This window comes from Dioscorea cayenensis, chromosome 16, assembly GCF_009730915.1.
Source record: "Dioscorea cayenensis subsp. rotundata cultivar TDr96_F1 chromosome 16, TDr96_F1_v2_PseudoChromosome.rev07_lg8_w22 25.fasta, whole genome shotgun sequence".
In the NCBI taxonomy this organism is placed as follows: Eukaryota; Viridiplantae; Streptophyta; class Magnoliopsida; order Dioscoreales; family Dioscoreaceae; genus Dioscorea; species Dioscorea cayenensis.
In genome coordinates this window covers 23,807,734-23,833,488 of record NC_052486.1, presented here as the reverse complement: position 1 = coordinate 23,833,488, position 25,755 = coordinate 23,807,734, and the positions used below count along the sequence as shown (strand labels likewise).

The following is a 25,755-nucleotide window of genomic DNA, read 5'->3' as shown; positions in this document are numbered from 1 at the left end:
ATTCCTCCACACCCGTACTCAAGATACATTATGTACTTGTAGCTTGTACCTTTTATTTTTAATAAATAATTCATGGTTTACCATTTTTTAAAATTTAATGAATACAAACTAAAATAAATTTTCAAAATTTATTTTAACTTGTTTCAAATATTCATCAGATATATTTTGTTGGAACGTGGGGAATGCACTTTGTTATGAAATTTTTCCAAGAGTAAATTATTTATATATGCACACACAAAATTTTCAAAATAGACTTGTTCTTATAATACAGAATCCCCATTAATAAGTTATTTAAATCCATTCTTATATACACACACACAAAATTTTCAAAATAGACTTGTTCTTAATAATACAGAATCACCATTAATAAGTTATTTTAATCCATTCTTACAAAAAGGGTTCCTTAGAAATCCTACCGGAGTAAACCAAAAGATCTATTCAGGCCAACTTACTTGGGCGTTTCTTTTTTAATTTATTTGTAAATTAAGTGTTAATGAGAGAGAGAAAAAATCCACAAAATGTGTGCTTAACAAATTGGTTACTCCTAACCAAATTCATTATTTATCCAACCAAATTCATCATCTTTTATATTCTGTTATTCATATCCAATATACCATGCTTCAAGGTAGTAGAGTATCTCCTATTCTTATCTAAAATAAACTATGTTTACCCTTTACGTAGTTTCAAAGTTTGATTTTATATTTATCCGTTTATTTATTTGTTTCGAACTTATAATCTTTGACATACAAATTTGCATTAGTTTACTGGATATAAAATACCATGTGTATATCATGCATTACAGGGAACGTTCTAACAACCAAAAAAAAAAAAATATTTAGAAGCAAAATTTTGAATGGTAACTTTTTTTTAAAAAAAATAATATTTTACACTTTTAGGAAAAAAAATTATTCAATTAATTAAATCATAGATATTTAAAGATAAAAATAAAATCATGTACCATAATTTAGACATTGCTTTCTTTACTATGAAGAAAAATAGAGAAATGATCACACGAACTTGGTTTCATGGTAGTTATGATGCAACCGGGATGTGGCTCATATTGCTTCAATTAAGTGATTTTTAAAACAAAAAATAACATTCTCTTCATATACTTACTAATATGTCTCTATGTTATATAATAAATAAAAAATAAAATTTATAAGTCTATGGTCCCAACCACTGGATTATTTCTAGAAAAAATAAATAATTTATCCATTAATAAATTATGAATTATTGTGAAATAAAAAATTTAAATTAATAAAAAAAAAGAAGATAAAAGTCATTAAATATCTGTGAATTAAACCTTCAAAGAAACAGAACCAGATGGTAATCTCTGGTTAGTTCACGTCTTGCTAATCTTCCATGATTCAAGTAAGCATTGATCACGTAGGTACTATAAATAAGACACATTAGCTAGCAGCCACCTCATGCACACAATATAAACCCTTGATAATTAAGTATCAGCACTCCAATCATGGCTTCTTCTTCTTGTTTGTCCTTTCATGCCTCAATATTTTTAATTTTATTGTCTGTTTGCTGGATTTTTAATGCATGCAATGCAAGCTCTCAAGGAGGGGGTACTTCGGGGTTTAGCATGAAAGTCATGCACAGAGACTCACCTCTTTCCCCACACTACCAACCGTCTGTGACGTCCGAATATCGCGTCAAGGACATGATTGAGCGTTCCATATCTCGAGCTCGTTACATCTCATCCATCATCTCCAGCACTAGTTATAGCGATAATGATAATGATGGTTATAGCGGTGGTGGTGGTGGTGTATATACTAGCATTGCTTCTTCTTCATCATCATCATCATCATCATCATCAGCACCATCACCAGCACCCTTAAATATAAACTCAAAAATGCTCCCAAGCAATGGCGACTATATCACGCAGTTGGAGATCGGCACACCACCAGTCAAGGTTGTGACCCTCGTCGACACTGGCAGTGACCTGGTATGGGTCCAGTGCAAACCTTGCGACCAGTGCTATAATCAAGATGATCCCATCTTCGATCCCAGCAAATCATCCACCTTCAAAGGCTCAGTTTCATGCAAAGATGACATTTGTCTTGCAATCCGAACCTCAGAGTGCATCAATAACCAGTGCAACTACATGTATGAATACGCTGACGGTTCTTTAACGAGTGGGAACCTCTCTAGGGACACATTCACCTTCTCTTCCGGCTCAGACGATAAACAGCAGGGGAACACCTCCTCCTCCATCCCCGGAATAGTCTTCGGCTGTTCTCATAACAGCAATGGTGAATTCACGTCGAATGTAGACGGGCTGATGGGCTGATCGGCCTGGGAGGTGGAGCCTCGTCACTAGTGAATCAGTTAGACTCCTCCATTCATGGAAAGTTCTCTTACTGTTTGGCTTCAGACACCGACTTCACCTATTCAACTCTCAACTTGGGCGATAACGCACTTGTCAATGACCCTGGCTTTATCACCATTTCCATGGGCCGCCGTGCTCTTACCTACTACACTGTCAAGCTGAAGTCCATCGCTGTAGGGAAAGATACCATTCCAAATGATCCTTTTGATACAAATATCCTAGTCGACTTGGGCACGGCCATCAGCTTCATACCAGACATCATGTTGAGCAAATTGATCGATGACCTGTCCAAAATGGTCAATCTCACCCGAACTAATGATCCTCATAATTACTTGCCACTTTGTTATTCCCACTCTGTCAAAGACCCACCCTATCCCTTCCCGGACATCACTTTCACCTTCTATAAGCGGCCCCATGATACTGATGGGGAATCGATCGTGCTGACTCCCATGCAGGCGTTCTTCCACGTCTCCGATACTGTACTATGCTTGGCCATGCATGGCAAGAAACTGGTGGGCATTTCCGTTCTCGGTAATATAGCGCAGCTGAACATGCACGTTGGTTATGATCTCCACAATAACGTGCTTTCCATGGCTACTGTGAATTGTTCCAAATTCTAGACTAGCTACCTGTCACGCCCCAGCCCCAAAACCGGGCCCGCTGACAGATCGGCCGCATCCAACGGGGCTGGGCCCCACTGGGTGCAAGGCCTCAGATTTGACTTGGTCAGAGTCAACCCTAACAAGCAGAACAGGAAACAATAAAAAATGGTACATAAATACAACACAGACTCAGATACGAGAATCCAAGGTATAAATACAGGTTATAAAAAAATTTACAAGAAAATGACAACCCTAATGGATCCATCCTAGCACTGGCTGATCAACAAGGTCTTAAGCACAACCTAAAAGTCGAGTACCTGAAAAGATAGAAGAAGAGAGGCTGAGTAACTCGGTTACTCAGTGAGTGGGGCAAAAACTCGAGAAAACTCAAAATACCAGCAGAATACGGAAATTGGTTATCGAAACATTCCCAAACATAATACTTTCCATACAGAATGGCAAAATAGCAGAATAATAGCGGAACGGAAATACAGAGAATGCTCAGAATACAGAGATACTCAGAAATGCCGAAAATACGCAAAACAGACATGTACATCTCCCTGACTAATAACAGAAATCAACAGCACGAGGCTGGATCTTCGACTGTGAAGTCGGAACAGAACAGAACAGAATATCAACAGCCGTAGCCGGATCTTCGACCGCAGTCGGGGGGTAGCGCTACTACAGAAAACATGTGCACATGGCTAGGACTTACTCCTCCTAGCTGGGCGAGCCAGAAATGGAGATGTACTAAAACCGCAGAGATACAAAATACAGACAGAGGAAATACCGAATAATTAATGCAAGAACAAAATAAACAAATAAATAATCATATACCAAAACGCAGAGTATTCATGAATTTCCCAGATACTCACACGAACAGAAATACAGAACTTCAGAATCCCACATTAGGGAAAATAACTGAAGAAACAGAAATTATGCACAAAATTTACCAAATGAATAAATCATCAAATAAAAACCAAACACCCTGGGAATTACACCCTTAAGGTCTCGGCATAATATCACTTCTAACATGTTCCATTTTACAACACATAACTCCAAGATCATACTAACAATTGCAAAGATATTTTGCCGAATGAAACTCGGGACCATACTGAACATTTTCCTTGTTAAATGCTTCCCAAAGTTTTGTCGCCAGAAGTGAGAAAAATCAAGCTAAACCTTAAGATTCCCTGTAGTACATCATCTTGCACAAGTCTTTAATAAATCAAAACTTCTAATCTATAAATCCAATCCACACCCTTAGTATTCCCCATCATTTCGATTTTATCAATAATGTATCTTATCATAATTGCTCATCTAAAACAAGTTATCATTTCAAAGGCATGAACCTAGTTTTCCCTTCCAATATTAAAACAACCCTTGAACATCAACCAACATAAGCTATATAAAGCAATTACCCCAATTTTGAATTAACATTAGGTCAAGGTCACCTCTAATATCCAAGATACAATAACACCCAAGCAACTCACTAACTTTTCAATTTTTTTTTACTGGCCATAATTGTCATGTCATCTCACCCTAAAATGTCTTCAATCCTAGCTTCGTACCACCCCATTCCTCTAGATTCAAAAGCAACTCACATTATTATTTTCATTCTTGAACATTCATGCTTTAGTTCTCATCACATAAGTTTTTATCAAAATCTTACATTCTATTATGAGCATACATCTCTCCCCCTTTCTCTAACTCCTTCGTATCATCCCGACATATCATCAAAGCATTTCCAATCTCTTCCCAAACCCATGCAAAAGAATTACATAAACATAACTCCCTCACATAAACAAATTTCCCTTGCCAACATTACATATACTTATAATCTATAATGTAAAATGTCCATCTTCTCATAATTCTTACATTCTAGTATTTTAACACAAACCATGATATGTATAAAAACACATTCCTTACCTCTTGATTCCTAACCAAATTCCACAAGATATACATATTATCACCCACACATGAGATCAATCAAATGCATTTAAGAATTTCAACTCATCTTTAGTAACAAACAAGGGATCCACATTTATTATTCCTAAGGAGTGCTCATACAAACTAACAACTAAGCCCATCAATACCATTGAAGCCATTACAAAATTAAATCACACAATTCTCACAATTATGTCCCCAAATATTTGTATTCAACACTAGGAGGCAATTAGTCAAACACCTTATGTGCATCACCCAAATTCCATTCCATGGACTCTAGCATAACTCAAAATATGATTTCTTTATACACCAATCTACACTTGCATACTTCACCATAAATATAACTCCCAAGGCCTTACATTGTCATGGACCCAATTAACAACAAGTATGATATTTTAGCAAAACCATGCCAAGTTCCAATCAACATCATGCCAAAACAACACCCAAACATGCAAATAATTTACAAGAACCAAAATAAATCAAGAATGATTCGGTTAGCCCACTCACCTTGCCATCTTCTCTTCTCATCCTCTCTACTCCTATTAATCTAAGGGAACAAGAAAGGAAACAAGAAGGACACAAATTCTAAGTTTAATCTAAGGTTATGAACAAGAATACAAAATGAAAATTAAAAGAAACAAAAATTACTTACCTACCTTTAACCATCAAAAGTAAGAAGAGGAGAAGCAAATGGTTAGGGTTTCCAACAAGAATGAATGGAAAATGGAAGAGAGAGGCTGAAACTTTTAGAAGGGAAGAAAAGTATTTTCGGACTGCTACAGTACCCGTGCTACATTGTTGGGCTTTATAAATGTTGCTACAGTAACGGCTGGGTTATAACACTACCACCGTTACGTACGTTGTACCACTTCTTCTTCTTCTTTTCCTTGTTCTTCTTCTTCTTTCTTCCTATTTAATTAATTACTTTATATATATATTGCACTACTTTTATTTATTCGTTTGTTACATTATCTGCATTTTATCCAAATAGATAAATAATAGGAATTAGACAACTCCGCTTATTTATTTTTTATTTAATCTTGTGATTTTTTTTTTTGTGCTTTGATGCTTTACGTGTTTTAACCTATAAGAACATGCATATTTCTTTTCCTCACTTCTGGTGAGAGATTTTTCTTGTGTTCACTGTCTCTTTTTATTCAATAAAACTATGATTTATCCACATTTATTTCAAAAAAAAAAAATCCATAAGAACATAATTCGAGGGGAATTGTATATTTCTCGCAAATAAATGTAAAATTATATTTAGAATAATTTAATTTTTATTTTAGAGTTTCCATTTCTTTTAAAATTAAGTAATAGATCAGTAATTTAAACAAATATAAAAAAAATGACCAAATGTACTAATTAATTAAAAAAATATTATGTTTTGCTTTGCTTTGCTATATAACTGACTGTCTAATATATATTTAATTTGGCCATGCACTATTAATGTGCAATTCTATTGCCATACATATTTATATTATATAAAGAAAACAAATCAACAATTATTTGGCAATATTTTTCCAGAAATTTAAAAATTATTTTGAAAATTATTAATTTATATCTAAAATGTTGTCCTCATGTTATCCTAATAGCTCTCAATTAGGATACTAACAAACTCAATTCATAAAAGTGAAATTCAATTCATAGACTATATATGTATTTCCCACGCGCCTTCATATACTATGTTAACTGGTCTGATTTTTACATTATTATTTTCATAATTTTTCTTTTTACTAAATCAGTTTTGCCTTTCTCACCTCAGTTATGACTATCAATGATTTTACGCATATTAATTCTTTTAATATATTTTAGATAATTTATCTATTTTTTAAAAAATTAAATAACTTTTGTCTACGGTGATTTTGATTTATTGGTCCAATTTTGATTAGTCATTATTTCTTGAGTAATGAAGAATTTATAAATAACTTGTCAATATGATAAATTTTTTAAACAAAGAATGGTAAATCAGTTTCCTCCCATGGGGTGGTGTGTTTTTTTAATGGAGGTAGAATGATGAGGGTAGAGTTATCTTCAAATCTTGGTTTAGTATGTCCATTCTCTATTTATTATCAAAGATGATTGAAAAATATATTTATTAAATCTCACTTTTTAATGTCATAAAGTTATCTATGTCAAGATTGATGTATGAGTTTATTTTTTTTTATTTTTGATAAATGTAAATAAACCATAACTTTATAGCTTTACTGGCAGTATAGGTTTATGGAAATAAAAAAGGAATAAATTAATTAATTATTTTAACTTGTTTGCTGGCTAAGTGAACTAGAATAAAGGTATTAATTTATTAAATGCACAGTTGCAATGTTAGTTAATAATGAGTATGAGCTTAAATTACTTTTTAAATTTAATTAAAACTTATTCAATATGTATTATCAGGCATAAGGGAAAAACATTTGGTTATGAAAATTTTTCTTAAAGAAAAACTATATATATAGACAAACAAAATTTTCTAATAGGTTCTCTTAATATAATACGTGGCACCTCTAATAAATTATTTAAATCCATTCACATCAAAAGGATTTGTCGGGTTCTAGGATTTTTTTAAAACTAAATTAACAGTTTGTCCCTTTTATTTTAAAAAAGTTCCATAAAATCTTACCGGACTAAACCAAAGAATAAGTTTGGATTTATTTGGACATTTTTCTGAAGTTTGTTGTAAATTATGTGTTGATGAGAGAAAGAAAATCCGCAAAATAATGCTTAACAACTTGTTTATCCAATCAAATCCCAATTATTTTTTCAATTATTTTTTTTATTTTTTTTTACAATCAAATAAAAAATAACTAAAGGAATTTATTTTTTATTATGGTCAGTTATTTATGAATATCTAATACTATCTTTCAATAGAATATCTCCCAATCTTATCTTAAGTGCTAAATAAAAAACAAAAAAATACTTATTTAAATATTTTTTTGTTTATCCTTGAATGTAGATTCAAATTTTTATGAAATTTATTTACGCATTTGTTGTTTAAATTTCTAATTTATAAGCCTTGTCATACAAATTTGCATTAGCTTGACGTGATAATTAAAATATCATGTGTATATGCATGCATTCCTTGGGAAGAGAATGGTCTAATAACCAGTACTATATATATATATATATATATATATATATATATATATAGATATATATATCATTTTAAGCTCTTACCACCCATTAAAGGCAAAGATATTCAATTGAATAAATCATGTACACCAAATTAAGGTAAAAGTGAAATCTCTTGTACTATATATATATATATATATATATAATATATCCACTGCTTCCTTTGCATAGAATCAACGTATACAATTTATCTGTAATCATGAGTTAATTAATGTGAAGATGACAAGGCTACATTAAAAAACTGATGAATTTTCTTATAAAATAAAACCGACAAAATTCATTAAACATAAGAAATAAGATAAGCAAAATGAACACATATAGAGATGTTCAATGGGATTGATACTCAGCCAATTAAGCCTTCAGTTATTCAAACAAATTAACAAATCACGTACGCACCCCCTTCAATTAATTTGCATGCAGAGGCAGTACGTACATGCACAAATTAATTTAATAATTAAGAAAATCAAATTTTCTTTCCATGCATCCTTGTATGTTTAATTCTAACCGTGGCCTCAACAACTCACAGAGATATATAGGGAGATTCATTGAGATCTCCATAAAAACAGAACCAAATGAAAATCTCTAGCAAGTTAATTAATTAGTTCCACTTCTCTTCATTTTCAAATTAATCATATCCGCATTCATCACTATTATAAATAAGAGCCACTATATATATATATATATATATAGCTGCTTAACTAGCCATCTAATATATATATATATATATATATATATATATATATCTAATCCCACGTATACAAGCACTCCAACCATGGCTTCTTCTTGCTTTCTTGCCTCAATATTGTTAATTTTCTTGTCTGTTTTCTGGAATTTTAATGCAAGCAACGCAAGATCTGAAGGGGGTTTGGGGTTTAGCGTGAAACTCATGCACAAAGACTCACCTCTTTCCCCGTTCTACCAACCATCTGTCATGTCCGAAGATCGCTTCAGGGCCATGATTGGGCGTTCTATATCTCGAGCTCGTTACATTTCATCCATCATCTCCGGCACTAGTTATAGTGATGATGATAGTGATCATGGTTATAGCGGTGGTGGTGGTGGTGGTGTATACACTAGCATTGCTTCTTCACCATCATCATCAGGAGAACCATCAGCAGCACCATCATCAGCACCAGGACCCTCAAGTAATGGACAGTCAAAAGTGATCCCAAACGATGGCGACTATCTGATGGAGTTGGGGATCGGCACACCACCAGTCAAGATCGTGGCCATCGCTGACACAGGAAGTGACCTGGTATGGATCCAGTGCAAGCCATGCGACAGCTGCTATAATCAAACAGATCCCATCTTTGATTCCACCAAATCATCTACCTTCGACAACTCAGTTTCATGCAACGATACCATTTGTCTTGCAATACTACCATCCTCGTCCTGTGGCGATAATCTCCTATGCGAGTACATGTACGGCTATGGCGGTGGTTCTATAACTTTTGGGAACCTCGCCAGGGAGACATTCACCTTCTCTTCTGGTTCAAACAATGCCTCCTCCTCCATCCCAGGTATCGGCTTCGGCTGCTCTCATAGCAGCGAGGGCCAATTCACGCCGAATGTAGACGGGCTAATCGGTCTGGGAGGTGGAGCTGCGTCACTAGTGAGGCAGTTGGACTCCTCCATTCATGGAAAGTTCTCTTACTGTTTGGTTCCATACGCCGAGAACACTACTTCAATTCTCAACATGGGTGATAAAGCAGTTGTCAATGGCCCTGGCGTGGTCACCATTCCCATGACCTCTGGTAATTATACTTTCTACATGATCTCTCTCAACTCCATCACTATTGGGAACGATACCATCCCTTACACACCTGATGATACTACAAATATTATAGTTGACTCTGGCACGACCATCACTTACATACCAGATTTCGCGTTGACCAAAGTGATAGACGCCGTTTCCAAAACCATTAATCTTAACAAAACTAAGGATCCTCAGAACTACCTTTCACTTTGTTACTCCCATTCTGTTAAAGATCCTCCCTATCCCTTCCCCAACATCACTTTCAACTTCGATAACCAGCTCGGCCATGATCAGGTGTCTGTCGTTCTCACTGCCACGCAGACCTTCATCCAGTCCACAGATGATGTAATATGTTTGGCCATGGACTACTCTGGCAAATCCGATAATATTGCCATTTTCGGCAACGTAGCGCAGCAGAACATGCACGTTGGCTATGATCTCCACGCTAATGTGATTTCCATGGCTCCTGCTGACTGTTCCAAATTAAGTTCTAGCTAGCTAGAACACTACGTCATTACCCTAGCTACTTCACGCGCGCTTCTTTTTTTTTCCTTTCTATTTAATAATTAATACATACATACATATGTATGTATGTATGTATATATGTTGCCCATCCGTTTCTTTGCCGTCTTTTTGCTTTTTTTTCTATTTTTAGGATTAATTATTTTTTCTAAATCTACCATGTATTTATTTATTTGCTCATGGAACTTCTTATTATGGACAATTAATCAGTGCATGTGACTAGTTTATATATGTTGTCTCTTTTTCCTTTTGTTTTATTTTGTTTAATTTGTTTCGTCCGGTTGTTTAATATGCTCGTTTTATATGCTAGTGATTTAATCTTCCTTTCTTTTAATTCCAATTGAAATCTCCATTTCTTTTAAAATTTTTAAAATAATAAACTAGTGATTTAATCAAATAAGAAGAATCTCCAAAAACATCAATTTATAATTAATTAAGAGAAAAAAATACTTTCTTTTTGAAAAAAAGTGGATAAACCACAACTACTATTAATAACTGGAAAGAACACGAGCGCCCACCAAAAGTGGAACAGAAAGAACCACAACAAAACAAACACCACACCACCACAACAAAAGCATCACCAGAAGTGATGACACAACACCGAACCCTCCCCTAAAGAAAACCGTCCAACAAACCACTCCCAACCCAAACCCCCCCATGTTGCTGTGAAAGTCTAGTCATCGCCCTGCTCGTGAATAGCCTCTAAGGATGACCCTTGACCAGTCTCCTCTCCTCTCGGCCCCAGAAGTTCGAGTCGCACGAATGCACTCAATAGAACCTTCAAGCTTCGCAGGGAACTCTCCGAAAGCTGCGAGAACCGGGATAAAAATCATACGATTAATATTTAGGATGAGAACATGCACGGGGAATCACTTTAGCATTAAAAAAATGCAATCATTTCTAGCAAGCCAAATATTCCACACAAGAGCCTTAACCACTAGCACCCCCAAATCTCTAACCACAGGCCTAAGATCCAGTCGCCAAACCCTCCAGACCAGATCCATAGAGCATGGCACATCCGGCAACTGAAGAAGGTGCACAAAGAACCTCCACACTTGGGACGATGTGAGGACAAAACAAGAACAAATGTTCACATGATTCGACATCCAGAGTGGCACAAAAACACAAGTAGTCGTAGGCAGACCGATTCTGACACCTACTTTCAAGCACTTCCAAGGATAAGATTTTTGTTCTTCCACACCAACCAGTTGAACAAGTTAATCTTCTTAGGGCACATATTCTTCCAAAAAAGCCTAGTAACCGCACAACGCAAGCCACCATCAATTAAGAAGTTATAGAATGATTTGGTGAGAAAATACCACTTCGGGTGAGACTCCACCTTTTATGGTCTCTCTCTAATCCATTTGAGGATCGCAATTGTCCCAACAGCAGTCGCAAGTCAGGGAAATTGATGAAAGGCAGGCTCTCAAGCATCTCAGCATGCTCACTAACAGTACCATTAGGCATCCCGGAGGCATGGTACTCCTCTGGCCACAAGTTCATAGGCGCTCTCCCCTCAACCCAGTTATCCTTCCAAAAGAGAGTCTCAGAGCCAGAAATGATTTTGTGAGAGATACACCTACGGAAGGCTGGAAGACAACTAATTACCCCTCGCCAGAAGAAAGAAATACGACCAGAATGTCTTTTAAACATATTCCAACAATCAGACCCGTAATTAAAACGAATGACGTCTGCCCCACACCACTTTGGGTCCACCAAGCACTTCCACCACCATTTCGCTAGCAACGCTAGGTTAAAGGTTGGAAGATCCAGAATACCCCACCCACCGTGGTCTCTCGGACGACAAAGTATTTTCCAACTCACCAAACGGCAACCCGGGTGGTCCAAATCAGGTCCAGACCACAGAAAATCCCTCCTGATCCTATCAATCCTCTTGATGACCCAACAAGGTAGTCTGAAGACCGACATCCAATAAGTTGGGATAGCCGAAAGCACCGAGTTCACGAGAGTAAGTCTACCGCCAAGCGACAGATGTCGAACTTTCCATGAAGACAAACGTTGCTTAACTTTCAAAATCAGACCCTCCCAATCTTGCCTTCGAGGACGTCTCCCAGAAATAGGTAAGCCGAGATAAGTGACCGGTAAGGATCCAACAGAGCAATTGAGAGTAGTCGCCGCAGACTCATCCGGGATAACACCCAACTTACTAGAGAATAGGCAAGTCTTAGAAAAGTTAGTAACCAGGCCAGAAAGACCTTCAAACACTAACAAAATTAGTTTCACTATTCTCAGGTCTTCCAGGCCACCTGTAGTTAACACCAACAAGTCGTCTGCGAAATGAAGATTGCATCTACTGCCAAACTCCCCAAGCTGAACTCCCACTAAAACTTTGGATCTTAACGCATGTTTGAACATGGAGCTGAGAACATCAATCACAAGAACAAAGAGCAAAGGCGACAGAGGATCTCCCTGACGCAGTCCTCTTTGATAACGAACATAACCCTGCTGGGAACCATTAATAAGAATAGACGCCTTCGATGAGAGGAGGATACTATGAATCCAACCCACCCACCGGTTCCCAAAACCCCTCGCCTCCAACAATTCTAACAGGAATTCCCAGTCCACTGTATCAAAGGCTTTCGCAAAGTCCACTTTTAGAATATGTCCCTCCAAATTACATCGATGTATACTGAAAATCAGTTCTTCCGCAGTAGCAATATTATCAAGAATGCATCTCCCTTTTAAGAAAGCCGTTTGGTCCTCATCAACCAACAGATGCAAAACTTTGCTCAGCCTCGAAGCTAACACTTTGGAAATAATTTTCAAAGTGGAGTTAATGAGGCTGATAGGCCGATAGTCCCCCGGAACCACAGGAGATTCAACCTTCGGAATAAGAGCAATAGAAGCCCAATTAATTCTTTCCAAGTTTGCTTTACCCAAGTAGAAGTCATCGCAAAATCTCCATAAATCCTCCTTGATAGTCTCCCAGAAGTGTTGAAAGAAAAACAAAGGAAAACCGTCTGGTCCCGGGGCTTTGTCACTTCCTAGCTCGAAAACCGCCCCTTTAACTTCCTCAATAGAGAAAGGCCTCTCCAAAACAGTCAGATCAACACTATTCTTATATTCGAATAACTTCTCAAAGTCAATATTAATCCTAGATTGCCGCTTTTGACCAAAAATAAGCCGGAAATGAGCCTCAAAAAACTTCCCAATGTCGCACAGATTCTCAACCCGAGACCCATCCTTTGAGATGTAAGGAATGAAATTCCTATTTTTACGACCATTAGCCACCGCTTGGAAAAATTTCGTATTTTCATCCCCATCCTTTAGCCACTGCAATCTCGACCTTTGCTTCCAATAAATCTCCTCTTGTTTCCTGATCTCTTCAAGGCAGACAATCAAAGAAAGCTCCTGTTGTTGTTCAGACACAGAAAGGCCCCTATCTTCATTGATCAAATCCAATTACTCTAACTGCCGTAATAAGTCCAGCTTCCTTAATTTAATAGAACCAAAATCAAACTTCGCCCAGTGCTTTAGCTTAACTTTCAAGTTCGACAGCTTCTTGGATAAGATGAAAGCCCCACAACCCGAAAATGAAGACTCCTTCCACCAGTTCTTCACAATCTCAGAGAACCCCTCCGCCGTAGTCCAGACGAACTCAAATCTGAACGGCTTAGGACACACCAAGTGAGCACCCGCTTCCAAACGGATCGGCACATGGTCCGACCCTAACCTCGGGAGGCTAGATTGAGTCAACCTAGGAAAGCGCTCAGCCCAAGCACCGTTGACTAGAAAACGATCTAATTTGACCCAAATTGGGTTAGACTGTCCATTAGTCCAGGTGAAACGTCTACCCTTTGAGGAGGGTTCAAAAAAGGCATAGTCCTGCAAGAAGGCATTTGCACACCGAATATCCTCCAAGTTAGGAACACCCGTAACTTTGTCTTCCAAGGCAAAAATGGCATTGAAATCACCACAAATAACCATAGGCACCACCGACTCTCCACTAACTGTCCGAAGTTCATCCCAGAAAGCCTGTTTGCGAGACCGATCCACAGGTCCATAGACCGAAGTGCATCGCCATCTAAGGTTAAAACGCTTAGAAAAAAACGCCATAGTCAAGCTAAATTCGCCCACAAACATCACTTGACCTATGATATCAGCACTATTCCAACCCACAATGATACCTCCCGCCGAGCCTTTCGCCGGAGCAAACGCAAACTGATCCAAGCGGGGACCACCAATCTCACGCCATAACAATTGGGAAACCAACTCTAACTTAGACTCTTGGAGGCAACACACTTCAGCAAAGTGCAGGTTAAGAAAATCCCGAACTAAGAACCGCTTTGCCGGTTTCCCCAGGCCCCGAACATTCCAGGAGACAATATTCATGATAAACAAACAGACTCACGAACCTCCAAAGAGGTCGCCACAGTCTCCCTAGAAGGAGCTGCACGAGATTGTTCTAATGTTCGAACATGATTAACACATTCAATAGCATTACCACTAAAATGAATACCACATGCATTGCAATATTGAACAGTTTGAGCAATAGACCAATCCGAAATAAGCAAAGGTTGGGCCTGCGTACCTCCAGAGTTGTCCCCGCCAATCCCTTTCTTCTTAGCTGATCGAGGCGGTTCAGGAAGATCACCTGCCTCCTCATTGAATCGCGACGAAGGCTTCTTAACTCTTCCACTCTTTCTGGTACCCATCCCAAGATCGTCACTGGAATTTTGCACTCCTGACGGAAGATTCGGCAAGAGAACCCTAAGATTGCTCTCAAACTCAGCAAAGGAATCGTCTGAGTCCGGGTCCGAGTCCAGATTAACTTTGTCCACCAATTGCCCCTCCGAGCAGTCCGTGTCCTTTACTCCACCCATAGAGTCAACATGTACCTCTGATGACAACCCACCGACTGGTCTCGCGAGAGCAGGAACCATGGCCCAGGTACCAGCCAAGAATTTCCACTTGAAGCCATCTGGCGGCACCAAATTAGGTTCAATATTCACTAAAGCAAGTGGATCACTAGAGTCTTGCACATTGTAAGGCCCATCCACTAAAGTCGGCCCACCCTCCCTCTCACTAACAACCTCTTCCAAATGCTCATCAACTAACAAATCGGGCCCAGAAGTTACAATATCAGCCTTCTTCTTATCACCAAGGGCCCCAAATTCTTCACGTTGGCCCACTTCATTACACAAGAGCAAGGGGTCAAAGTGAGAGCCCAACTTATCATACTCAGTTGATCCATAGCCCAAACCCTCATTCAGCCCAACTATTGAAGCCACCGGATCATCCAGAACCTCCTCAAGATCAGCACTTTTCATCTGAATCTGAGAAAAGGACGGCTGTTTCTTCACCAGCGTTGCACCCGAAGTCACCGCCACGTCAACCTCCGAAGAGACAACCTCGGACATCCGTCGCTTGCCACCTGTCCCCAGACATGAACTAGCAGCACGTTCCTTCCAGATTTCGACACGTCTGACCCTCGAGCCATGCACCGTCGGAACCCCTTCTTTGCCTCTTCGTCCATGCTCGGGAGACCGAGCCAACCTCATCGTACCAGTCCTGCTACGCAGAACGTCGCGACCAGCGGTCTGAAACGCCGGTCCTCCGTCATGGTGGGAGCCGTGCTCAACCTCCCTAACCTGCGCTTGGTGGGAGCCACGCTCACCCTCCAAACCACCACCGGGGGAGCGACGCTCAACCTCCGTCGGCACAACAGTAGAGAGTCTCTCGACTTTGTCTCTCTCATTAGTAACGACCGGAAAGTCACGATCACTTCCATTATTAAATCCGATCGGCTGTGGTGGCGAACTAGCCCCCAACCTCACACCTTCTTTATAACCTAACGGCTCCGTTACCTCGAACATCTTCTGCTTCCCTTTCAGTTCAGTAGGAATGGCATGAGTAAACTTGGACGACCGCAACTGTTGCCCTGGCAACCCAACCCCTTCCTCTAGCAAAACATATCGACCAAGCTCGCGGCGATAGATAGGAAAGGTTGCTTTGTCCGCAGTGAAAAGGATTTGATACCTTCTCATTCCAAAGCTGCAATCCAGTTCCATTGGAAGCACAACACTCCTTCTCCGCCTAACTAGGGCCGATATGAACATCTTATGCGGCATGGAGGCTCTCGATAGCGAGACTAGCTCCCCCACCGGTCGCAAAACCTCCGCAATGACCCCCCAGCACCATCCATGCAGCGGGAGATTCCAGATTAGGACCCATTGTCCCTCCCCAGAAGCCCTGCCGTCCGCCCCCAGCTCTGCAGACCACGGGGCAAGGTTAAGAATGCATGGTCCGTCCTTCGTCATCACCCGAGATTTACCAACCTTGCAAACCTCCTTGACCTCTTCTCTACTAGCCAACGGCACCAAGAATGTGCAATCATTGAGCGGAGTGATCGGCCCAGCCAGAGAGCAATTGATAATGGAAGGGATAATCTCCAAAATGCTAGAATCATTGGCATGTCCCTCCACCACAGTAAGCACCACCACATTGGCAAGCTCCTCCCGCAACTTATCAATCTCCGGCGATAAGGAAAGAGAGATCGAGGCCTTGGATCTCACCTCCACAGGCCCTTCCTTGGGAGGAACCACCACCGGAATAGTCATACCAGCATCAGCTTGCTTCTCCGTCGTTCCCCGAGTGGTATTTAGAAGCTTAGTTCTCACATGCATCCTTTTCCTGTTTGGGCTGCGTCTCGTCTCTACCGGGCACCTTGCCACCATATGCCCCACCCCTGCACACCGCAGACAAACCACCTGGTGGCGACAGTCGGCCGTCTTATGGGAAGTTCTGAAACAGCGACCGCATGTCGACTCCTTCGGGGAACGCGGTCTTTTTGAACCCGCTAGGGCCCGCACTTTGCTGGAAACCACCTCCGCACCACGTCCAGCACGACCCACCTCCATCTTGCTCGCATCCGAAGACGAGGAAGAACTCACCGCTTGGACATACGTCATCTTCAGGGGGTTAGAGTGAGAAGAAGCCACCCGAGTAGTCTCCTTCCCTATACCGTCACTACCGTTGTAACCCTTGTCCTTTAACTCGCTGCCGTTCCCGGAGGTATCACCACCGCCGGAGTCACTCCAGAGGTCTCGGAGGAGACTCATGACCACTTGTTCACAGAGAAAAATACTATGTTTTACTCCACTAGCTAGCTCTAGTTGCCTAATATCTGCATGCATCCAACTCAATCACCATATATATTGATTTTTGAAAATGAAGATAAATTGAAATTTGTTTGCCGTTTTTTTTCCAAAAAAAAAAGAAAAAAAAAAGAATATTTATATCTGTTCACATCTATATATATTATGTACTAAAATTGTATCTTCTTGTTGTCTAATACTGATAATACCCATCAATATATGAATTTATCCATATTAACAAAATAGATACATGTCATTTAAGCAAAATTACCTTAACAATATATAAGAATATTAGCAACCATTCATAAAGTGAAATCTTAATTGTATAGCATTATAAATTTCTTTATAAAAGAAGATAATTTATTACTTTATTAAAACAAAATTGTTTTTAAAATATAGATCAAAATATATGATACAAATGGTGCTTGTAGCTTTCATCAATATTTAATTTATATATATGTGTGGTACAAATCTACACTAAAAAATTTAATAAAATAAAATAAAATAAATATAAGATGCACTCATAACCAAAAATTACCAAATAACAGTATTGCAATACTGTACATAGTATAAATATTAGTAATACTCCATTCAATAGTATTGTAGCAGTATTATTTACTATATACCTATATTGTACTATATTCAACCAAAGCACGTTAATCATTGGCATAATTTTCTTGTTGTATCTGCATGATTTTCATTGCCAAATTTATATGTCGATCTACCTTGAGTATATCAATATTATGAGAAGTTGTGATCATTTGATCAAACACTATTAATTATTAATTAATTAGTTACCACTGCCATGCAAGAGAAGTATATATTTTCATTAATATTTCCCTCATTCCCACAAATGACCAAATCTAAGAGCTCAAACCAGCAAATCATTCGTGCATGCGTGGAGGAATGCAATATTAAGACAAAAGGTTACATAATTCAGCATATCACATTGAGGTATCCGTAATCAAATAATGAATACGAACTTAAATTAATTTTTAAATTATATCTAAACTTATTACATATATTCATTAGGTTTATCACTTTGTTATGAAATTTTTTCAATATACGCACAATTTCCCAATAAATTCTCTAATGATGTGTGTCTACTCTAATAAATTATTTATATCCATCCACCACGCAAAGAAAGTTTCACATGTATTGATTTTTTTTTTAAAATAAATCAATAATTTATTCATTTTATTAAAATTTTTCACAAAATTCCATTGACTAAACTACTGGTTTGAATATATTTATTTATTTATTTATTTGAATAAATCCGTTTGAATTTATTTGGACGTTATTTTTTCGAATTATTTGTAAATTAAACACTAATGAGAAAGAAAATCTGTAAAATTCTTAACAAAGTGTTTATCAATCAAATCCCAACAGCTAACTAAATTCATTATTTTCAATAAAATAAAAAATAACTAACATAATTCATTATCTATTATGGTCAGTTATTTATGAATATCCAATACTATTTTTCAACTCGGCCGCAATAGAAAATCTTCTAATCTTATCTTAAACGCTAAATAAAAACTAAAATATTTATCTAAATAAATTATGTTTAACCTTGGATGTAGATTCAAATTTTTATGAAAAATTTTATTTATTTATTTTTTAATTTCCAAATTAGAAGCTTGACATTAAGCATACAATTTTGCATGTTGTTTTTGACGGGTATAAAATATCACGTGTATATTATGCATTCCGGGGGTAGGGAACAGTCTAACAAACATTAAATATTTTAAGAAAAAAAATAAGTGTGTGTATATATATATATATATATATATATATATATATACATATATATATTCTATTTAAACATTGTACTGAGATGAAGCTTAATCATCTATGTTTTGCTGATGATCTCTTTGTCTTTTCTAATGGGGATGTGGGATCAATTAAAATCATTCAGCCTATTATTCAGCACTTCAAAGATGTATCTGGACTTTATCCCAATTTGCATAAGAGCTTGATATATTGTTCAGGTGTTTCCCCTGCTATTAAAAATCAAATTGTTTCTGTGCTTAAGTTTAAGTTGGGTTCACTGCCAGTGAAGTACCTTGGAGTTCCCTTGATTTCTACTAGGCTTAAAAAAGAGCACTGTCGGGATTTAGTAGACCGGATTTCTGCTAGAGTGTTGAATTGGTCTGCTAAAGCTCTGTCATATGCTGGTAGGCTTCAGCTGATCAATTCTGTGTTGACTAGTACGCTTGTGTATTGGAGTTCAGTTTTCTTGCTCCCTATGGTTGTGATCCATGAGGTAGAGAAAATATGCAGGTCATTTCTTTGGCATGGGTCTAATGATTGTAATAGGAGAGGTTTAGTAAGGTGGGCTGTTGTTTGCAAGAGTAAATCAAGTGGTGGGTTGGGTGTGAAGCCTATCCATTTGTGGAACTTGGCTTCCCTCACTAAACATGTTTGGGATCTTGTGCAGGAGAAGCAAACATTGTGGGCCATTTGGGTGATTCAAAATAAATTGAGAAGGTTGAGTTTTTGGGGCATTACCAAAACTGTGGATAGTAGCTGGTGTTGGAAACAATTACTCAATCTGAGGTGTATAGTGAAACAATTTTTTGTTTACAAGTTGGGGGATGGGAGAAGGTTCTCCTTTTGGTTTGATCCATGGTGTGATGGCAGCTCTATTATGGATTTGTTTCCATGGATTATTTTGAGGGGGAATACTTTGTCTAAAAGAGCTTATGTTTGTGATTTTTGGAGGGATGATGGCTGGCATCTCCCAGTGACTGGATATCCTGCATTAGCTCAGGTTTGGGATTTTCTGCAGAGGAACTTTTCTGTTAATATTAATGAGAGGGATTGTATTCTGTGGAAGCCGGACAAGTATGGTGAATTTAGTATTAGGAGTACTTGGAGGAGTTTGATGCCTGTTGAGCAGGAAATTTCTTGGGCTAAATTGGTGTGGTCTCATTGTAATATGCCTAGGCATTCTTTCATCTTTTGGCTTGCTCTGCATAATAAGCTTTTGACAAGGGACTAGTTATTTGCATGGAAAGCTATAGATTCTGTAATAAAGCCAGGGAGGACGTGTCTCATCTTTTTTTCAGTTGTGTTTTTTCTCATGAAGTGTGGGTAAGGGTGTTAAAGGCTGTGAACATTCAAAGGAGACCTTTTCCTTGGCAAAGGGAAGTCAGTTGGTTCCAAAAGAAAGCCATGGGAAAGACTATGCTTGCTAAGATGAGGAGAAGTGTGTTTATTGCTGCTGTATATTTGATTTGGAGGGCAAGGAACTTGATGATTTTTCAGCAGAAATGTATTACTGTGGATCAGGTGTTTACTCAAATTAGGGAGGTGGTTTTTATTCAAATTTTTCTGTCAAAAAAATTCAAAGTCACTTGATAATCCTCTTTTGAGCAAGTGGTTGCAGTAATTCTGACAGAGGGTGTCTGATTTCAGTAGGATGCTCTGTTTTTGAAGGTTTGGGCAGTTACTCTATTAATTGGTGTTGTTTTTACTTGTGTGGGAGGTTAAGTTTGATTAGTGAAGTCCATTTTAGAGTGGATTGTATGGCTGCTGCTTGGTGGATGTCTTGTTGCTGGAGTGATGGGAATTGTGGAGGAATTGATGTTTCTGTTTGAGTGGTGGTGGTTTAGTGTTGCAATTATGTACTTCCTTATGCATTAATTTGTAGTTAGGTTTGTATCGAATTTGTTTGAGCTTAATAATAATTCATTTTGGTTTGACCAAAAAAAAAAAAAAAGATGAAAGTGAAATCTTGAACTATATATAATTTATCCATTGTTTTCTTCACAAGAAGAGCATACAATTTATCTATCAATAAACCTATGAATTAATGTGAGGATAACAAGGTTGCATTAATCCAAAAGAAAACCGATAAAATTCATTATTAACGTTCCTTGTTGATTGTGGTTTATCCACTTAGTCAAAAAAAAAAAAAATAAAATAAAATAAATATATATATAATAAAATTAAAACATATATAGATGTTCAATGGGATTGATCGTCTTTAATTTATTCATTGAAACTTTTAATTCGTCGTATATATCAACGCAAACGCAATATACTTAATCAAGCCTTCAGTCATTCAAACAAATCACGTGCACACTCACTGCATGCAGTGGCAAAGAAAACATACAAAAAGACTAATTTAATAATATAGAAAATCCATTTTTTCTTCCCATGCATCCAGATATATATATATATATATATTTCTAACCGTGGCCTCAACAACTCACTGAGGTGGGGAGATAAATTGAAATCTCCATCAAAACAGAACCAGATAATCATAATCTCTAGCTAGTTATTTAGTTCCACTTTTGTCGCCTTTGTCCTTAGGAAAAACAAAAGAAAACAAAAAACAAAAAACAAAAAGTTCCACTTCTATACATTTTTAAATTAATCATTTCAGCATCCATCACTACAATATATAGATATATAAGAACCACTAGCTAGCTACTTAATTAGCCACCTCGATCGTATAGGCGCACGCAAGTAGTCCAGCCATGGCTGCTTCTTCCTTTCTTGCCTCAATATTGTTAATTTTCTTGTCTGTTTTCTGGTTTTTTAATGCATGCAATGCAAGCTCGCACTCTCAAGGGGGTGGTACTTGGGGGTTTAGCATGAAACTCATTCACAGAGACTCACCTCGTTCCTCACACTACCAACCATCTGCCACATCTGAAGATCGCTTCAGGGCCATGATTGAGCGTTCTATATCTCGAGCTCGTTCAATCTCATCCATCATCTCCGGCACTAGTTATAGCTATGATGATAGTGATCATGGTTATAGCGGTGGTGGTGGTGTATATACTAGCATTGCTTCTTCACCATCAGGAGCACCAGCGGCGACTATCTCACTGAGTTGGAGATCGGGACACCACCTGTCAAGATCGTGGCCGTTGCCGACACGGGCAGTGACCTGATATGGGTTCAGTGCAAACCATGCAAGGAGTGCTATAATCAAACATATCCCATCTTCGATCCCAGCAAATCATCCACCTTCAACGACTCAGTTTCATGTGAAAGTCGCATTTGTCGTTCACTCCTCTCCACCAGATGCAAAAACAACCAATGCGAGTACGATTACCAATATGGCGACGATTCTTACACGGTTGGCACGCTGATCAAGGACACATTCACCTTTTCATCAGCTGCTTCTGTTTGATCTTCAAAGGAACATCAATTAATCCATGGATGGATTGAAGAGAAGGAAGTGAAGAAGAGCTCACAGTTTTAGAGAAAATGGAACTCATTCATTCATTGAATTGAATTAAATTATTACAGCTGTATATATAAAAGTATTGTAACTAACTTGGTGACGTGGCTTATTACATGGCTGCTGAGTCATCAACAATCAATTATCTTAACTAAATTTAGGAAAATAAAAGAAACAGAATTTTTAGCATATCTCCAGCCTTCTTATGAACCTGATTCAATATATTGAGAAGCTCTCCATCAATCTCTGAAGCTCCATGGCTACCATCAGGCCTCAATAGCAAACTAAAAGCCCATCTCTAACATCCCCCCTCAAGTTGGAGGGTGTGAAGAAACTTGAGACACTCCCAACTTGGAAATTTGATGTTGATGTTGAGGTCCTGACAAATTTTTTGTAAAAACATCAGCTAGTTGTTGCTTGGATGGTACATGTTGTAAAGAGATTAAACCTTTTTGTAATTGCTCTCTAACATAATGACAATCAATTTCTATATGTTTGGTTCTTTCATGGAAGACTGGATTTTTGGCTATGTATACTGCAGCTTGATTGTCACATTTTAGAGCAATTGGTGTAACATTAGGTACTGTCAACTCATGGAGTAATCTGCTTAACCAAGCCAATTCAGAACAGACTCTTCTCATAGATAGATATTCTGCTTCTGCTGAAGATATTGCAACAACATGTTGCTTCTTTGATTTCCAAGATAAAGGAGAACCTCCAAGTGATATGAAATAACCACTCACTGATTGCCTTGTGTTTGGGCAGGAAGCCCAATTGGAATCACAATAAGCCAAGAGTGTATAATCAAATTCTGCATTCAGAAAAATTCCTTGACTTGGATTTGAACCAATGTATCTAAGAGTGTGAATTGCTGCATCCATATGATTCTGTCTTGGAGAAGCCATGAACTGACTTAGGTATTGTACTGCAAATGCTATGTCAAGTCTAGTGTGTGTAAGATAATTGAGCTTACCAACCAAGCGTCTATACATTGTAGGATCATCGATAGGAGGACTATCATCAATGTGTAGCTTAATTCCTGCTGGTAGTGGACTTAAGATAGATTTGAGTTTGGCACAATTAAATTCTGCTAGCATATCAACAACATACTTTTGTTGTGTTAATAAAATTCCATTGGATTGTCTGATAGCTTCAATTCCCAGAAAGTAATGCAGACTTCCAAGATCTTTAATCTTGAATTGAATATCAAGAAAAATCTTCAAAGATTCAATTTCTTCTTCATTTGAGCCAGTGATCAATATATCATCCACATAAATTGCTAAAAAAACCATCAAATCATCTGTCTTTTTAGTAAACAAAGAATAGTCATTTTTGGAACTAATGTATCCTCTAGTTCTTAAAAGCATCTGAAAAGCTTAGAGAACCATTGTCTTGAAGCTCTGTTTCAGCTCATATAGGGACTTCCGTAATTTGCGGACATAACTCGGATTATCTGTAGTTAAACCTTGTGGAACTTTCATATATATTTCCTCATGTAAATCGCCATGTAGAAATGCATTATTGACATCTAACTGGTATAAAGGCCATTTTTTCTTCACAGACAACGAATCAAACATCCGATTGTTGTGATCTTTACCACAGTGAGAATGTTTTCAGTATAATCTATACCTTCTTTTACTGTAAAGCCCCTCACAACTAGCCTTGCTTTACATATTTCTACAGAACCATCTTCTCTGTATTTAGTTTTATACACCCACTTGCAGCTAATGGGTTTCTTTCCTTTGGGCGACTTCATCAAATCCCACGTATGATTAATTTTTCAAGGCCTCCAACTCTTTATTCATAGCTTCTTGCCAAATTGGTAGAAGAGCGCTTCTTCATATGAATTTGGTTCTTGTAATTCGAGAATATTAGTGAGCAATTTCGGCTATTAGAATTCGAGGCATTGAAACAAAAAAATGTTGAGGATCGACAAAAAAATTTGTAAGAGTGTGTAGGGCAGGTCGAGAGATGAAGTATTTGAAACATCCGAATTGACATTATTACGGATATAATCTTGTAGATATGCGGGGTTTAGAATGAACTCTAGTAGTTCTTCTTTGTGTGGGGAAATTGGTAATAGGATGTGGAGAAGATGATTGTACTCGGATTTTTGTCGTTGAATTGGAGTTGCATTTGTTGAAACAGAAATATCATGAGATAAATGTTGTTCGAGAAGAGGAAAAAAATTGAATCTGGATTTGTATCTAGTATAGGCAATGGTAAAACCCGACTTTTTCTGTTTCGAATTTTGATGAAAAAGGAAAAAAAGCTGATTCTGAAAAAGTTACATTTCTAGAAATGTGTGTTTGAAGAGTTTTTAAGATCTAAAAACTAAATATCCTTTCTTACCATATGGGTATCCTATAATTAAAAACACAAGGAATAGCTCTAGGTTGAAATTTATCTAAAGGTTTCTTTATAGAAGACATATAGCACAAGCATCCAAAAACTTTTTCAAGTGTGTATAATCTGGTTTTTGTCCCAAATAGTATTTCATAAGGTGTTTTATTATGTAAGACTTTAGAAGGTATTCTATTAATCAAATAGGTGGCTGTTAATACACATTCTCCCCAATATTTCAAAGGTAATTTTGACTCGAAATAAAAAGAGCTCTGGAAGTTTCTAACAAATGCTTATGCTTTCTTTCTACAACCCCATTTTGTTGTGGGGTATATGAACATGTTGTTTGGTGAATTATGCCCTTCTCTTCAAAAAATTGTTTGCCTTCTAGACTAGAACCTAGTTCATAAGCATTATCTGATCTAACAACCTTAATTTTCATTCCAAATTGAGTTTCTACCATCTGAACAAAAGTTTTTTAAATTGACAAGGCATTCCCTTTTGTATTCAATAGATGGGTCCAAGTTGCTCTACTAAAGTCATCAACTATAGTTAAAAAATATTTATATCCTTGATGTGTTTGTTCATGATAAGGTCCCCAAACATCCACATGTATTAAATCAAAAATTGAATTGGTATGAATTTGACTATGGGGAAAAGGTTTTCTATGTTGTCTAGCTTGAGGGCAAATATTACAGGAATCAAGAGTACTCTTTTCATCATTACAATTAACAAGAGATAAGTGTCGAAGTTTGTAGAAAGGTAAATGGCCAAGTCTATTGTGCCAAGTTATTACA

At 37.5% G+C, this 25,755-nt stretch overlaps 2 protein-coding genes and 1 long non-coding RNA gene across 4 annotated transcripts; 2 read left to right on the top strand and 1 right to left on the bottom strand.

Annotated features, from left to right (window-relative positions):
- Positions 1–1,603: 1,603 nt before the first annotated feature.
- LOC120278686 (aspartic proteinase CDR1-like) lies at positions 1,604–2,961 on the top strand. The gene is made up of 2 exons (XM_039285415.1): positions 1,604–2,264; positions 2,387–2,961. The coding sequence occupies exons 1-2, from the start codon at positions 1,604–1,606 to the stop codon at positions 2,959–2,961; spliced, it is 1,236 nt and encodes a 411-aa protein (XP_039141349.1).
- Positions 2,962–3,194: 233 nt separating this feature from the next.
- Positions 3,195–5,653, bottom strand: LOC120279428. 2 transcript variants are annotated; one of them, XR_005541904.1, is made up of 3 exons: positions 5,543–5,653; positions 5,398–5,437; positions 3,195–3,260 (listed from the first exon to the last, which is right to left on the bottom strand). It is a non-coding gene; the product is annotated as an uncharacterized LOC120279428 (long non-coding RNA). The 2 variants fall into 2 exon arrangements; XR_005541903.1 differs by having other exon boundaries at positions 5,547–5,653.
- Positions 5,654–8,813: 3,160 nt separating this feature from the next.
- LOC120279566 (aspartic proteinase CDR1-like) lies at positions 8,814–10,304 on the top strand. The gene has a single exon (XM_039286491.1). The coding sequence runs from the start codon at positions 8,906–8,908 to the stop codon at positions 10,271–10,273; it is 1,368 nt and encodes a 455-aa protein (XP_039142425.1). The 5' UTR covers positions 8,814–8,905; the 3' UTR covers positions 10,274–10,304.
- The last annotated feature ends 15,451 nt before the right edge of the window (positions 10,305–25,755 follow it).

Excerpts from the sequence above, each read along its gene's own strand:
- LOC120279566 (XM_039286491.1), top strand. The coding sequence starts at position 8,906 with ATGCACAAAGACTCACCTCTTTCCCCGTTCTACCAACCATCTGTCATG.
- LOC120278686 (XM_039285415.1), top strand. The coding sequence starts at position 1,604 with ATGCACAGAGACTCACCTCTTTCCCCACACTACCAACCGTCTGTGACG. Across the intron at positions 2,265-2,386 it reads CTGTTCTCATAACAGCAATG|ACACCGACTTCACCTATTCA; the intron begins GTGAATTCACGT and ends GTTTGGCTTCAG.